Source organism: Herpailurus yagouaroundi, unplaced genomic scaffold (assembly GCF_014898765.1).
Source record: "Herpailurus yagouaroundi ecotype Mexico unplaced genomic scaffold, PumYag 162, whole genome shotgun sequence".
NCBI lineage: Eukaryota > Metazoa > Chordata > Mammalia > Carnivora > Felidae > Herpailurus > Herpailurus yagouaroundi.
In genome coordinates this window covers 41,101,765-41,118,856 of record NW_024412403.1, presented here as the reverse complement: position 1 = coordinate 41,118,856, position 17,092 = coordinate 41,101,765, and the positions used below count along the sequence as shown (strand labels likewise).

Below are 17,092 nucleotides of genomic sequence, written 5' to 3'. Positions count from 1 at the left end.
GATTTATAATATATCATTACCAAACAGCTTATTAAAATTTATTGTTATGCATAGATAATTCAAAAAAAAATAGCGTCTATGCATTTCATGCATTTCATTATTTTACTGTCAGTTATATACTCCCAATAATCAAAAAATAAGGACTAGTCTTCTATTTTTAGCAAAACACATTACTTCTCTATTTCCTTTCTGATAAAAATCCATTCGGATTTCTTTTCATTAAATTTAGGAATAAAGATAAATTCACTGTTTAAATTTTAATTACTGACACACGGTGAAATAGACCATATTTACTTAGAGAAGAAGATTGGCATTTAAAAATATTTGAAACAACTATAGAAGGAATATAAAGAAATACACATATGTCCTTTAAGTCACTTACTATGTTTAGTTGATGTAAAAACCAAGCAAACACTCATGAAGAAATTAGTGATATTAAGAACAAATAAGGAATATTGTGTCTTTATAGTATTGAAACTGAATCTAAATTCAGTGTAATGAGGAAGTGGAATTTAATCTGTCCTTTGAATGATAAGTTGCTTAAACATCAAGGAAGTAAAGGGCACTTCAGGTTTGAGGAAAAAAAAAAAGCTAAAAGAGCAATGGAGGCAAGAATGAGTACACACATTGTGAGGATAGTGACGAGAGGGACAGGATTAAAGCAGAGAGCATTTGTTGGGGGTACGTAGGATGATGGGAAATAAGATTTTCTAGAGAGGATCTTTGTTATTAATATTAAGGCCTCAAAAGCAAACAAGGGAGTCTAGATACAGTGTAATAAACCATAGGGAGCCATTATTGAGTAGTTTCTTTAAATTTTAGTATCCTTATATGAATTAGTAATTTTTTCTTACACCCAGTAGAACCCAAAATTAAGCCTCCAGTCTTGATTTCATCAACTTAGAATTCTTGATTCAAATTAAAGCTTCTCTTTCACTGTTTAAATGATTAAAATGAAACCTTAATCCTGAAACATATGGGAAATCACCTCTGAATCTATTGATAGAAGAAATTAATGCTGGAATCATTGTAGCTGTGATTTTCATAGGGTAGAAGGATTGCATTGTATCCTTCTAGAAAGCTAAACACGTTTTGTGGATGCCCGAGTTTTGCTAAGAGGAATGCCTGGACAGAGCAGGGAAAGAGACTGTTGAGTACCCTGCAGGGGGGCATCTTTATAGCTGCTGATGGGGCTATTAGGAATTATTGCTCTACCACGGTTTGAGCTTCCGGGGAGAGCCAAGAGCAGGAGGCCATCTAGTACTTGCTTCTCTCCAGATTCAGAAAAAGGCAGTGCACAATATAGAACACCAGGTTCCGCATCAAGCGGGCTCTGACTCATTCCAGACCTACCATAGCAAAGAAGAATGCTAATTTACATTAAAAAAATTTTTTTTAATGTTTATTTATTTTTGAGATAGAGAGAGAGAGCGAGCACACTAGCAGGGGAGAGGCATACAGAGAGGGAGACACAAAATCCAAAGCAGACTCCAGGCTCTGAGCTGTCAGCACAGAGCCTGATGTGAGCTTGAACTCAGGAACGCTGAGATCATGACCTGAGCTGAAGTCAGACGTTTAACTGACTGAGACATCCAGGTGCCCCTCTAATTTACATTTTGTAGTCCCTTAACATTTTTCAAGAGTGTTGGCTTTATTTCACTCTATTTCCTTAGCCTTTGATTCCTGTGTGAGGCAAGAAGGATAGATGAAACTTGCTCAGCATCAAGATCATAATTAGCAAGATCAGAACTCCCATTGGAGCCTTTTCTTCTTTCAAATCTAGAGAGTTTTCTACTCTTCTAAATTGCTCCTTCATATATGATGAAAAGCTTGTATTCTTTGCCCTAGCAAAATTTAAGTAACTTACTGATTGAAAATAGATTTTAGGGGCACCTGCATGGCTCAGTTGCTTAAGCATCTGACTCTTGGTTTCGGCTTAGGTCATGATCTCATGGCTTTGTGAGTTCATGGCCTGCATTGGGCTCTGTGCTGGCAGCACGGAGCCTGCTTGGGATTCTTTCTCTCCCTGTCTCTCTCTGCCACTCCCCTACTCGCACTATCTCGGTCTCTCTCAAAATCAATAAATAAACTTAAAAAAAAAGAAAAGAAAATAGATTTTAATAGGTTTTTTTTCTAACTAAATGTTTCATAATACATTCAGCAATGTTGATGTGATTTTTACTTCTGTTCAGTTTTGTATTAGGCACTTCTCATGTAGTAGCAAAGTAGTTTTCTGGATTCTGATGGGTACTCTACTAGTGAAATGGAGGTAAAATTTCATGGAAGGTTACTAACTCTGTCCCAGAAAGCACTTAACTAGTTGGGAGCTTTCAAGCAGTGGTCTCTAGGAGAGGTCCATGCACCACCTTTGTTAGACTAAGTGGAGAATCTCTCTCTCTCTCTTTTTTTTTTTTTTTTAGTGTTTATTTACTTTTAAGACAGAGAGAAAGAGCATCAATGAGGGAGGGGTACAAAGAGAGGGAGACAGAATCTGAAGCAGAGACTAATGGAGAATCTTGCTGAAGACTCAGATTTTGGGGGCTCCACTCTGGACTCACATACTTAGAATCTTCGACCTCTGCCCCCAGCATCTCAGGTGATTGTTATGCACAGTGGTTTTAAAACTCTAATATTTTAAATTAGATTTAAATCTAATATTTTAAATTAGGCAACTGGGTGGCTCAGTCAGTTGAGCATCTGACTCTTGATTTCGGCTCAGGTTATGATCCTACTGTTGGGAGATGAAGCCCTGAGCCTCCTGCTGAGCAGGGAGCCTGCTTAAGTTTCTCTCTCTCTCCCTCTTCCTCTCCCCCTGTCCCACTCACACTCTCTCCCTCTCTCTCAAAAAAAAATCTGATAGTAGATTTACTCTTCTGCCTTTCTGTTAAACCCCCCCCCCTTCTTCTTCTTTCTCCTTTATCTTCAAGTTCAACATGTGTGTGCTAAGGAGAACATTTTTTTCTCCAGTTTAGTCCTTCTTAACACCTGCAAAATCTCTCTCTCTCTCTCTCTCTCTCTGACACACACACACACACACACACACACACACACACACACACTCTACTAGGATCACAGATCCAGTTGAATCCTGGCCAAGACATCGAACACAAGGAGGACATTGTTTCTGTTTTTGTTTTGTTTTGTTTTTTAAGTTTATTTATTTATTTTGAGAGAGAGACTGGTAGTGTGAGTGGGGGAAGAGTAGAGAGATAGGGAGAGAGAGAATCCCAAGCTGGCTCTGCATGGTCAGCACAGAGCCCGACTTGGGGCTCGAACTCATGAATCGTGAGATCATGACCTAAGCTGAAATCAAGAGTCAGGTGCTCAACCAACTGAGCCACCAAGGCACCTCAAAGAGGAAATTGTTGATATGTATGTGTGTGGAGGAAGAAGTGGGGATGAGTAAAATTTTTCTTTATTAAGTGGGTTGGGGTAGAGGAAATTCCAAGACAGCAGACCCAGCAATATAATATAGTTGTAATAATTAATGATGATTGAATATAAAAATATGATATAATAAGTACAACTTTTTAGGAGTGAATACCAATTGCATATAATTTAGGAATATTAATAGAACATAATGAAAAGGATATTGGGGAGCATAGGAAGGAAGACATAGCAAGCTTTGCTGTGCAGACATAAATCAGTAAGGTCATTTTGTTGCCCTTGCAGAGGTGGAAACTTTCCAAGTAGAAATCAGACCCGTGACAGAACACCAGCTTTACTGAAAGGCTGCTTTGACGAGCCCTTGTTGTTACCATTGATGAAGACAATGTTATACTTTTTTTTTTCTCAGAATTTTTATGATTTCTGACCTAACCAGAGAGTATAAATTCTTTGAAAAATTTTTATCCTTGTAGTTTCAACTACTACAATCTTGTTTTATACAGAGAAGGCATTCTATATCAATTACTACACATTCATTATAATGTTGGAAAATCTTTCTCTCAACAATAACTTCATTTTAAATAATGGAGAAAGCATATTGATTCATATGACCAAGAAAAATTACCACAATGTCAAAAGAAAATGTTTATTCATGACAGAAATATTAACTTGCCTTTAAAATATTTTCTGGCAAATAAAGGTCTGAATATAACCATCTGGGTTATTAGGAGGATGTTAGAAACACATATTTTCTGAAACAAATTAATGTGGACACATTCTGAATTGAACAGGATTATTTTTGAAGGTCTTTAGAATATTATAAGGAAAAATCCTTCAATCCTCTCTACTGCAATGCAACAAACCTAATTCTCTGATTATAAGTCAAAAAAGCTCTTGTCAAAATTCATGAGGAAGCCATTCATTCCTTGATGTAGAGCAAAGCATGTCAGCAAGAAGCATAGAAGTGCCCCTACTTCCCTGATATTTCTTGGAGCAAGTCAACACATTTTCTAGTACTTGGCTTCCAATTAATTCTCCATTTTTGTTTTGTCTTTCTGACATAAAACTCTTGGGTACAGAGAGACAAGTTTAGGATTGAGCCAATGAATATGAGGATTATGCTCTACTAAATTTTTAATTTTGGAACGAACATAACTGATATAGGCAAGAATTTGGAAGCGGGTTCCCAAGAAATTTGTCTTCACTCGCAAGCAGTGAACATGTAGGCTGTAGAGCACAAGAGTGGGGGGATGCAGGGAAATTGGCTTCTCCGGAGAAGGACAAGGAAGATTGGTTTTAGAGATACAAAATGGAAATTGGTCCCACATAAAGGTTGACCCATCAACTGCCAGTAGCTAGATAAGCTGTTTATGCTGTGAATTTGACCCTGTGGGCCTATTGTGAGACAAAGCAACCAAAAAACTATTAAGGTAGGCAATCCATATTCCTATACCAGTATGATAAAGACCGTATTTCATAAGCAGGAGTGGATTTTCAAACACGATTTGTACATAGCTATGTATTGAACTGAATTTAGGGGTGCCTGGGTGGCGCAGTCAGTTAAGCGTCCGACTTCAGACAGGTCACGATCTCGCGGTCCGTGAGTTCGATCCCTGCATCAGGCTCTGGGCTGATGGCTCAGAGCCTGGAGCCTGTTTCCGATTCTGTGTCTCCCTCTCTCTCTGCCCCTCCCCCGTTCATGCTCTGTCTCTCTCTGTCCCAAAAACAAATAAACGTTGAACTGAATTTAGTATACAGTAGTTTGACTTCCTATCTTCCTTTGCTGTTTTGTCCTTTGCCTTTTATATAAAATTCTTTATCTGAAAATATTTAGAAAAAGCCGAGGAAATATTAAATCTCCATTTACTTCTCTAGTGCTGGCGTATTTGAAATTGTAGCAGGATTTGAAACATTTGAAATATTTCTTACACAATTCTTACACAATTAAAATTGTACAATTTGAAATATTTCTTATCTAATATTTAACGACTTTCTATGATATTTATGTTTTCTTTCTGTACCTAATCAGTTAAATATGTGCATTATTATATTGTTACATTTGCTATGGATGTGAAAAAATATTCTTTTTTTTTTTGTGAAAATCTTCAGCTTTTAGTTACTTGGGAAATTTTCATTGAGAGAATAAATCCTATATATTCAGGGAAGTATATCATGTTTTGTGTAATCTGTTCTTCTTAAATTTTTGAGAAAGTGCTGTTAAAGAACAAAAATTCAGAGCGCCTGGGTGGGTTAGTCGGTTAAGCGTCTGGCTCCTGGTTTCAGCTCACACCATGATCTGATGGTTTGTGAGTTCGAGGCCTGCATTGGGTTCCATGCTGACAGCATGGAACTTGCTTGGGATTCTCTCTCTCCCTCTCCGTCTCTGCCCCTCCCCCGCACTCTCTCTCTCTGTCTCTCAAAATAAATGAATAAACTTAAAAAAAAAAAAAAGAACAAAAATTTAACTGAGTATATCTGAAGATCCAATTGGCTTTATTAAGTGATTCATGATTCGGGAACTGTGATGATTTGTACAAATGGAAGTTTTCCCTAGGAAGAAGGGTGGGGAAAGGAAGTTATTAGTAAAACAAAAGGATTGTTTCAGGCAAGGTCATTTTCCCTGAGGGGAAGAGCAGGGGGTCTCATCAAGCAGATGACCTCATCTTCCTTTGGAGGACAGAGAGGGCCCATGTGATAGATTACCTCATTGGTGTTTATCAGAAAATTCCTGACTGAACTGTTAAAACTGACATTCCTGATGGAGGCTTAAACTCCAAATAGGTTAGATATTACACCTCAGTTAGGTGACTTGGCCTAAGTGATACTATTTGGAGCCTTTGGTTTTCTTTTTTATATAAAAATAGCAGATTATTAGCTGCAACATTACCTAACATTTAAAGATCAAAGAGAAGTCACTTGTTCATGAGGGATGGCATTATCTGTACCTTCAACATGTGAGGGAAATATAAAGATGAAGTGATAAGTGCTGTCATATGTTATGGTGCCTTTGGATTAAAGCCTATTTCATATACATAGAAATAATAAACTTGGTTCTCCCTGAGCTCTGAAGGCAGATTTAACTTGTCTGTCATTTGATAGCATTATTTCCCTGGATTTGAGCTTTAGTCCAACTCTGAGTAGAGGGTAGTATGTGTATTTGGGTGGGCCTCACCCTGTGTGAGATTTGTTCCTTTGGGTTGATGGGCTGTGTCTCTTAGAGGTCTCCAATATAACTAAATAAATTTCTGAGATGGGTGTAAATAAATTAATGCAACAGATTATTTCCACGTTATCAAGATCTTTGAATGAATAAATCATAAAATCGAATTTTAGTGAGTGAGAGAAAGAAGAACAAGCAGAGAATGATAGGGACTAGAATAGGCTTTCGACTGTCAGCACAGCAATGGGGTCCTGGGAGATAAAGAGAAGAGAGGAGGACAAAAGAGGCGGCCGGGAGTCTTATATAAACCTGTCATTTTCACTTGGGCCAGACCTGCTCAGCAGGGCCTATGAGGTCTCATGCATGTGTCTTTGAGTGTTTGACATGCCCCCAAACAGAAATCATCATTCCACTAACAGGCCCCTTCTCTTGAGTTCATTTCAGTTGAGAGCAGGTTATCTCAGTGTCTCTCCATCTGTCTGCTTATTAACCTATTTGCTGTATCCTATAGCTTCTGTTTCCATACTGTCTCTCTTCTGTTTTCTCCTTCACATTCCCATTGCCAAAATCAAGTTCAGAACTTCACCTCTTGCCTGGATTATTGATTTGCTTTCTAACAAGAAGTCAGTATCACCAGTACCCTCTCTGTTCAAATACAGCCAGATGCGCGCGCGCACACACACACACACACACACACACACACATATTAGAATTACTCTGAACTTGTAATATTTCTACTAAGAAGCATCAGTGACCACTTGTTGACAGACTACAACGAAATGGACTGTAAACTTCTTTTTCTGGCATTTAAAGTCAGCCACAATAATGGCCAAATTCTCTTGTAATTTTTTCTTCTATTGTCCTAATTAGCTGCCAAATTCATTGCTATTTCATGAACAAGACCCATGAAATACTGACAGAATTCACTCTGAATTCCTGAGGTTGCCGCCACCTGGAGGATGCTTTTCTATTTCTCTTACCCAACGGTTGCTTATTTAATATCTATTTTAAATACATTCTTTATGAAATTTTGCTGATTTTCCTCAATCAGGTGTGATCAACTTTTCCTTTGAATCATCAAAATTATGCAAACAACTTCTATGCCAGATCTTTGTTTTTTCTTTTCAATTACAGTGTTCATTTGTTTCTTTGTTTCACCTTTTTTATTTTTTAAGTAAGCTCCATGGCCAGCGGTGGGGTTTGAACTCATGACCCCAAAATCAAGAGTCACATGCTCTACTGACTGAGCACCCAAGTGCCCCATTTTGTTTCACCTTTTAAATTTTAAATGTGTTAAGAAGAGAAACTGTATGTCATTATTTCCTGTATCTTCCATATGGTATATCTCAGTGCCTTATACAGAATGAGAACTCTGTAAATATTTGTTAGATTGAGAGTAATCTGCCATAGATACGTAAAAAATCAATGTAATGTATTCTTCAGTACCTGAACAGGAAAAAATATTGAAAATACACATAAAAGTGTGGCTTAAAAAAAAAGGAATGTATTATTTTTCAAATGGTCTTATTTGATGGTATTCCTTCCAAAAGGCAGTCTGTCAACTTTCAGGTTCAAATGAAATCTTCTCAGAAGCATGGTTATTTTATTTTAAAATCTGTCTATAAATCAGGAAGAGAAACTTAATGGAATTGCTTTGGCTTACTGAACTAGTGAAGTGACTGGGAGATATATAAAAACTATAATATATTTATAATTAGCATATGAATCTTTTTACCTGTTGATTTCTACCAGTTGAAAAACCAGAGATGTTTTTAAAGTCAGTGGAAAGTTCTAAGAATTCCTATCACATTCTCTCTAACAAAAGGGATATAATGTGTAAATTGAAGATATGGAACTGCTGAAGTGCAAAATACCACTGACATTTTAGTGAGCAAATGAGCTTGCTAACATTAACAGAAAGGACGTTTAGTTTAGATTTCAAAAAAGGCATTAGGAATACAATAACTATGGTGAGTAACTTGGGGTACTTAGTGCCTTACATTTGAGTCCTAAATCAACATGGGGGCAATTAGAACACCTCCCCTGAACCCTCTCCTGAGTTACTGTTACTAGGGTAAGGTTTTGATTTCAAATATTGAGAATACATGGTTAAGAAAATATCTTTCTAGGAATTCATATCGAACAAAAAGAATGTTAAATATGCACAAGTTCAACATTCAGAATTATTTTACAATGCCCAACTCACTTTATGATTACTCTTTACTATCTAAATACAAAGATCATATTGGGGCGCCTGGGTGGCTCAGTCGGTTAAGCGGCCGACTTCAGCTCAGGTCATGATCTCGCGGTCCGTGAGTTCAAGCCCCACGTCGGGCTCTGTGCTGACAGCTCAGCCTGGAGCCTGTTTCAGATTCTGTGTCTCCCTCTCTCTGACCCTCCCCCGTTCATGCTCTGTCTCTCTCTGTCTCAAAAATAAATAAACGTTAAAAAAAAATTAAAAAAAAATACAAAGATCATATCAATCTCCTGGCTGACATTTCCTCCAGTCATATTAGGAATCATTGTTGGCTGCTTCCTCCTCCCATTTTTCCCAGGATAAGGTGAAGGTGGCACAAGAGTGGCTAGGTGGGAGAAATGGGTGCATTGTGGTGAATTTTCTTTTCTCTAAAATGGCAGAATTTTATAACAAAACCATAGCATTATATAGAAATTACAGATGTGGTTAATTGAATACTCTTCTGTAATTGTCGTAAGCCATAAACCTGGAAAATCACTGTTATTAATAATAATTACTCTAATACGTATTTTCAGTTAGCCTGTTAGGGACATTGCATAGGCAAAATGTTGTTTATAAGCAGTACATTTTCTTCACGTTTTGAATACTCTAGAATGATGGTCAAAAGAAACATCTTTTACTCAAGAAGTTTATGTTCATGTTGCTATTAAAATATAAATTATATCCTTGGAAGTTTAGCAGTTTTAATGTATTTCCTCTAAAAGTTTAACTGTTTTGTTATTCATCATTCATTTAGTTACTTCACCTCAAGAAATCCCCAACCTTCTAATGATAAACTTTCTTTAAACTAACATCGACATCGTACAAGTTTTTGGAAGGCTTTCTTGAAGTCTTCATTAAAGATTGTATAAATCAGTGGATTTATAAGGGAGTTGAGATATCCAAGCCATGTCAAAAAATTTGACATTTCTTCAGAAATTTTACACTTTTCACAGACATTCACAACCAATTCTTTTACAAAGAAAGGAAGCCAACATATTACAAATGCACCCAAGATTAACCCCAGCGTAGTGGCTGCTTTGCGTTCTCTTGTGCCTGAGATCTTTTGCCTTCTCCAAGATTTCTCATGCTTGAAATCAGACCTGGAGCTTTTCACTGTGCTGTGAATTTTATCAAAGTCTGTTGATGGATCAGATAAAGATTTTTCTAGCATGTAGGGTGTGGAGACTAGTCTGGTGCTTTTCTCACTATTCCCCAAAAGGACTTGGCCATTCACCTCCTCCTTGGCAATCCTACTTGCTTGTCTCTTGTGGTATAACATTTTCGCTGCTTTATATATTTTGTAGTAGAGGATCAAAATCAATGTTAATGGGATGTAGAAAGCTCCGAATGTTGAGTAAATAGTCGAGACGATGTGGTCGTGTTTGATGATGCACTCATCATCGCGGCTAGTTCCTTGGTGCCTCCAGAATAAAGGAGGCATAGAGATAAAAATAGATATAATCCAAACTATTGTAATCGTAATGCCAGCATGCTTGGGAGTCCTTTTCCTGGAGTACTCCACAGCATCTGTGATTGCCCGATACCGATCCAGAGCTATAGCAGAGAGATGCAAGATGGAGCACGTGCAGCACGTAATGTCAACGCTCAGCCAGATGTCACAGACCACCTGCCCCATAATCCAGCTCTCTCTCACAATGTACACGATGCTGAAAGGCATCACCAGGACAGCTACAAGAAAATCTGTGACGGCAAGGGAGCAAATTAAATAGTTGGCTGGGTGGTGCAGCTTCCGGGTGACAATAATTGCAGCAATCACAAGGGAGTTGATGGTTGTTGTCATCAGTGCCAGCCCGGAGAGAGTGAGGGACACCAGAATTTTAGACGGCATTCTGTTTAATAGTTCTTCTGAAGTCAAGTTTTGATCAGATGAGTTTAAGGAATCCATTTTGTTTGTTTTAAAAGATTAATATAGCTGCAAAAATGGATACCTGTAACAAAGGAGGAGAAAAACAGTTCAGAGAAGTCTTCCAAAATTTTTCTCTCCCTTTCAGAATGAATTTTGAAAAAGTGTATGTGTGTGTTTTCCCAGAATATTCCATGGATTTAAAAAAAAAAATGGGAATTTAGATTATAGATTTTCTTTTTCTTTTCATTTAATTTAAAAATTCTAACGAAAACAGTAACAAACAATAACTTTCAAAACATTTCTGAAAATACAGCTCACAGAAAACAATTTTTATGAGTAAACTAACCTATTACTCGGTAAAATCTCTACCATTGTAGAATTGCATTTAAAAACTATATTAATTTGAGCTATGTTTTTCTCTTCATCTATGCAGTAAAAGTTTAATAGCACATGTCATTAATACATATTTATGCATTATATAACCTAATATAAGAAAATATCATATTACAGGCAGTATTCAAAATCATAAACAATTTTGTACTTAATTCAAAGTTACATTGAGAACATTATCATTGAACTCATGGAGTCTAAAGGAACTTCTAAGTATTTCATGTCAGGATATAAGTATTATAAAAAGGGAAATAAATAAAAAATAAATATTTTTAGTACATCCCTAGCCTTCTATGATCATTTTATGAAATGAGGAAAATGTCAGAGTGTTTAGTAGTCTTTGTGGACATAAGTAGCGAATTTGGTTTAAAAAGATGAAATAAAATTAGTGGGAGTGAAACAGCCATAAAATACTGACCATTATTACAATGACATATATGACAAAATAACTCACTTAACAAGGTGAACTTGCCAGCAAGGAGAGCTCATAATGGCACTCACTCTGAAATGGAAATTATTCTTCTTTACAAGTCACCATTGTAAGGACCCTGTGACCTTACGTCTGAAAGAGGACATTCCAAACAGGGCTTATAATTTTTGCTTTAATCAATGCTATTGTTTAATTGTAAGCCAAATAAGAGCAATTAGAGTGTAATGAAATAGGATTAATCTTTTTTATATGATAGTATTTTTTCTTTTTTTTTTTTTTGCATCAGCCCTTCTCTCTTTTTTAATAATTCTATAGCAGCCACCTATATCTTAGGAAAAGACAGAGAGAAGATGGAAATCTGAAGCTTTATTCTTGGTTGTAACTATTATTGTACCTCCATAGTCCTTAAATTATTTTTACTTTAAAGTCATTATGTCTTGGGGAGCCTGGGTGGCCCAGTCGGTTAAGCCTCTGACTTCAGCTCAGGTCATGATCTCACAGTTCGTGTGTTCGAGCTCTGCGTGGGGCTCTGTGCAGACAGCTGGGAGCCTGAAGCCTGCTTCAGATTCTGTGTGTGTCTCTCTCTCTGCCCCTCCCCCACTTATGCTTGTCCTCTTTCTCCCTCTCAAAAATAAATAAACATTAAAAAAATTTAAAGTGGTTATATCTTATTTGTTGGAACTGATAAAACAAATACTTTACTTAGTATTATTGTATCAAGTGTTGTGTGTGTGTATAATAAAACTTTGACGTAAGCACATCTAGTATTTTACTTGTGTTTGGTTATCAGTAGTAAATTTAATTTTTATTTTCTGATATTCATTGAAGGCAGGTGCTGATGGCTTGCTCCTAAGCAAATTGAGGGGCACAAGAAATTTGAGGGTTAAATTTGAGTGGCTCAGTCGGTTAAGTATCTAACACTTGAGTTCAGCTCAGGTCATGATCTCATGGTTCATGGGATGGAACCTGGTATCAGGCTCCTCGTGTTCACAGCACAGAGCCTGCTTGCGATTCTCTCTCTCCCTCTCTCTGCCCCTCCCCCACTTGTGCTGTCTCTCTCTCTTTCTCAAAATATATAAACAAACATTAAAAAAAAGAAATTTGAATACCTGTTACCCAGAAAATGAGTAGTTGTCCTGTGTATAATTGAGAAGCTATAAACCTACGTTATTTATATCAACACTTACCCCTTTTATCAACGTTTATTTATTTTTGGGACAGAGAGAGACAGAGCATGAACGGGGGAGGGGCAGAGAGAGAGGGAGACATAGAATCAGAAACAGGCTCCAGGCTCTGAGCCATCAGCCCAGAGCCTGACGCGGGGCTCGAACTCACGGACCGCGAGATCGTGACCTGGCTGAAGTCGGACGCTTAACCGACTGCGCCACCCAGGCGCCCCGACACTTACCCCTTTTAAAGGGTAACTAGGATAGCACCAGAAAAAGAATGGAAGCTAAAGTTTCCCTAGAAATTCTAAACCATTGGATGGGGCGCCTGGGTGGCTCAGTTGGTTAAGCATCTGACTTCAGCTCAGGTCATGATCTCACAGTTGGTGAGTTTGAGCCCTGCATCGAGGTCTGTGCTGATATCTCAGAGCTTGTAGCCTGTTGCGAATCCTGTGTCTTCTCTCTCTGCCTCTCCCATGCTCATGTTCTGTCTCTCTCAAAAAAAATAAACGTTAAAAAAATGTGTTAATGTTTATTTACTTTTTTGAGAGAGAAAGAGAGAGAGAGAGAGAGAGAGAGAAACAGAGTGTGAGTGGGGGAGGGTCAGAAAGAGGGAGACACAGAATCAGAAGCAGGCTCCAGGCTCTGAGCTGTCAGCACAGAGCCTGACAAGGGGCTGGAACTCACAGACCATGAGATCATTACCTGAGCTGAAGTCGGATGCCCAACCGACTGAGCCGCCCAGGTGCCCCAACATTAAAAAAAAATTTAAGAAAAAGAAATCCTAAACTGCTGGAGCGCCTGGGTGGCTCAGTCGGTTAAGTATCTGACTTCGGCTCAGGTCATGATCTCACGGTTCATGGGTTTGAGCACCAAGTAGGGCTCTGGGCTGACAGCTCAGCCTGGAGCTTGCTTTGGTTTCTGTGTCTCCCTCTCTGTCTGCCCCTCCTCAGTTCGCACTCCATCTCTCTCTGTCTCTCAAAAGATAAAATGAAATGTTAAAAACAAAAAAGAAATTCTAAACCTGTGGTTTTCCAATTTAGCTTGCCTCAGAACCACCAGTAGGACTGTTAAAACACAAGTTATCGGGTCCCACCCTTTGGAGTTAGAGATTCAGTAACACTGGGGTGGGGCCCTCAAACTTGCATTTCTAACAAGTTCCCCGATGTTGCTGCTGCTGTTGGCCCAGGGAGTTAGGGGTTTGTGGAGAACCGAACAGGGCTGTTACTCAGCTGTTTGTCTAAGCCTTTTGCTACTACAGCATCAATGACTTCTTGGTTGAGAGCAGCTCTGACATTTCTGTTGTACAACTTTCTCAGCATCTCTCTTTCTCACATTCTTAAATTATTTCTTGGAATTTTCCAAATAAATGATCTTACTCTAGCTTTTCTTCTGCTGTTTCCCTGGCTATTTTTATTGCTGACTTTTTACAGTACGGCTTAGACCTCCTGCTCTAGGGCTATTATTTCCTTCCCCCACATCATTTCCACTCTTTCCAGCCTGTGGTGAGAGTTATGTCATATGACCGACCATATTTTCTAAACCAAATACTGGATCGCAGGGCCTGAGGCTTAATGGCATGGTCATCTGCACCATCAGGGTTATCATGAAAATCCTTGATATGTGCTTTCAAGATCAGTGGACCTCACAGTTTTTAACTAATTTCCCTGGAAATATCTTTAGGCAGTTAATGGTCACAGGTGAAATGCTTACTCCAAGCCATTAGACATATTAGAAACACAGTAGATTAATTAGTTTCTACCTTCCTCCTACCCCCCCCCCCCATTCTCTCATCATAAAACTTGTACCAAATATTCAATTAAAAAACTAAATATTTCTTGATTGGTTAATTATTTATTTAGTGTTTAATTAATTTATTTATTATTGAGTGTTATGTGAATGTATCTACTGCTTATTTAGTGTTATAGGAGTTGATTTAATAGCGATGACATTTTCTGTATTATAAACAAAAATAACTTCCCACTTAAATTTGCCTGATAAACAGTTCTGACATAAGAGTCTCTTCAAGAGGCAATTCTGAAATTACATTTTGAATAGAATATTGAATAAGAGAAACTATTTGGAGATAGTTATGTGTGTTTTCATAATAAAAGTGAATTCTATTGGTAAGTGGACCAGCTTAATATTAGTGGCTGAATTATTTGATAATTCAGCTGAATCCTCTAAGAATCACATTGTAGCATTTAAATTAGGCTCAATAAAATGGTAGGTAGTGCTAAGGAGAAAATCAAAATGAGTCATATAAATTTGATTGCAGTTTCTAAGAAATCGTCCCATTATTAAATTTAGAAAACTAATCTTCTGATAGTTGTATTTATTGAGCAAAGAAAATGGAAAACAAATGTAACCAATCACAATTGAGTTTCTTTTCCTTTTTGTTTTATTTTCCTTGCCACTTCCAATTAGAATTTCACTAAATCGGGGTGCCTGGGTGGTTCAGTCAGTTGAGCGTCTGACTTCTGCTCAGGTAAATGATCTCGAGGTTTGCGGTTCATGGGTTTGAGCCCCACATTGGGCTCTGTGCTGACAGCTCAGAGCCCGGAGCCTGCTTCAGATTCTGTGTCTCCCTCTCTCTCTGCCCCTCCCTAGCTCATGCTGTGTCTCTTTCTCTCTCTGTCTCAAAAATGAATAAACATTACAAAAAAGAATTCCAATAAAGCATCCACCTTCATTAATTTATGCATGGCCTCCAATCAGATTCTTTCCTGTTCCTTTACATCTTAAGGTCGTATTGTGAGTCCTCACAGTGCTAGGGACTGCTAGGGACCACCTCTAGGTTACTGGACATAGACTAGGTCACACGTCTCTCCTACTCCTAGAACATAGATGGCAGTCTATATTTTGAATGGGAAATAGTTAGCATTACTTGTTAAGCAGAGCTGGAAGTCTCATAAATTATATGTGGCCTTCTTGATAATAACAAAGAGAGAAAAATTTCCCCAGGCTTTCCTGAGAATTAATATTTGCCAATTTATTGATCTAGCCGCCATGCATTTACTCTACTTGCACAGTTGTTTTTATTATGTTCAGCTGTTGGTTTGATCTTAATGTCCAAGTATATTTCATTCATATTAAACTATAAGTTCATTGAGTCATAGTTTGGTTTACTTTATACTATAAATAATGAGGGGGAGGGCGAGGTCATACAAAAGCAGTTTTGTTTTCGTTTCTGTTTTTTTTTTTAGAGAGAGAGAGAGAGAGAAGGAGGAGAGAACCTACACACATGTGTGCACAGGTGCACGAGCGAGGGAGGGACAGAAGGAGAGGGAGAGAGGGAATACTAAGCAGGTTCTATGCCCAGTGCAGGCTTGATGTGGGGCTTGAATCTCACAAACTGTGAGATCATGACTTGAGCCAAAATCAAGAGTCGGATGCTTAGCGGACTGAGCTACCTAGGCGCCCCGAGGTAGGTACAATTATTATCTCCCATTTCGTAGATAAGAAAACTGACGTACTGAAGTTTAATAAACTTCTCTACAATGACAACATAACAAACAATTGGTAGAACAAACTCATTCTCTTAATCATCATGTTCCTGTCAGTGAAAAATTTAGTACTTTACATAATAACTCTCTTCTAGTCATGAGATCTACGAAGTAACTATTTTGTAAAGTAACTATTTGTAAAGATTTTGTTATAGAGTAAGAAGTAGTTTCAAGGGGAGGCAAATACCCAGTAGAATGAACCCTGAAACACAAGACAGATTTTATACAGCCATGACTTGGAGCTCTGCTTAAGCAGAAGCTGGTCTTCCAGGCTGCTGATTATTAACTACAGGCTATTAACTACATTAGGAAGAAAAGCTTACTTTTAAACTTGGGTAAGATAGGCCGTGATTGACTGGAACATGTTTAGCTTAAATATACACTGGCTTTATGTAAATGTATAGTATAAGGTAGCCACAATGTTAAATAAGATGGGGATCTTTCTATTTTCATTGTATTCAGTTGGCTTTACATAACGCTGTGGAATATAATATCTTGTATTTCTCCATTTGAGACAGTGAATTATCCTAACATGCCAAGATACAAATTGAAGCACAGGGTTAAGATAGTAACATCTTGAGACTCAATCCCAAGATAATTATGAGAAATCTGTCCATATCTGAAAAACAAGAAAGGAGAACTCCTTTCATATATTTTCACTTAGCTGTTTTTCCTATCTGAAAGCACTGAAATTGCTAGCAAGTAGTTTTTCTCTTCTTCAAGATTTTAAGGCTAGTTTTTTTTATAATTTAAAATACAGGTTCTCATTCAGTAACTTCAATTATTTCTACCCATTTTTTTACTTTGATTACTATGATAGTAGTGGCTATTATTATCTGTAGATTAAAACTATTTTAATGAATGTACTTGGAATTGATATTAGTAGTCATGCATTGTAGAGAAAATTATAAACAAATTATAAAGAACCATGTCAGACATGACATGGT

General features: G+C 37.7%; 1 protein-coding gene across 1 annotated transcript; it reads right to left on the bottom strand.

Annotated features, from left to right (window-relative positions):
- Window positions 1-9,030: 9,030 nt before the first annotated feature.
- On the bottom strand, window positions 9,031-10,748 carry HTR1F (5-hydroxytryptamine receptor 1F). Its single transcript, XM_040484229.1, has one exon. The coding sequence runs from the start codon at window positions 10,690-10,692 to the stop codon at window positions 9,592-9,594; it is 1,101 nt and encodes a 366-aa protein (XP_040340163.1). The 5' UTR covers window positions 10,693-10,748; the 3' UTR covers window positions 9,031-9,591.
- Between the last annotated feature and the right edge of the window lie 6,344 nt (window positions 10,749-17,092).

Bases quoted from the DNA above. Each gene is read 5' to 3' on its own strand.
- HTR1F (XM_040484229.1), bottom strand. From the start codon at position 10,692: ATGGATTCCTTAAACTCATCTGATCAAAACTTGACTTCAGAAGAACTA.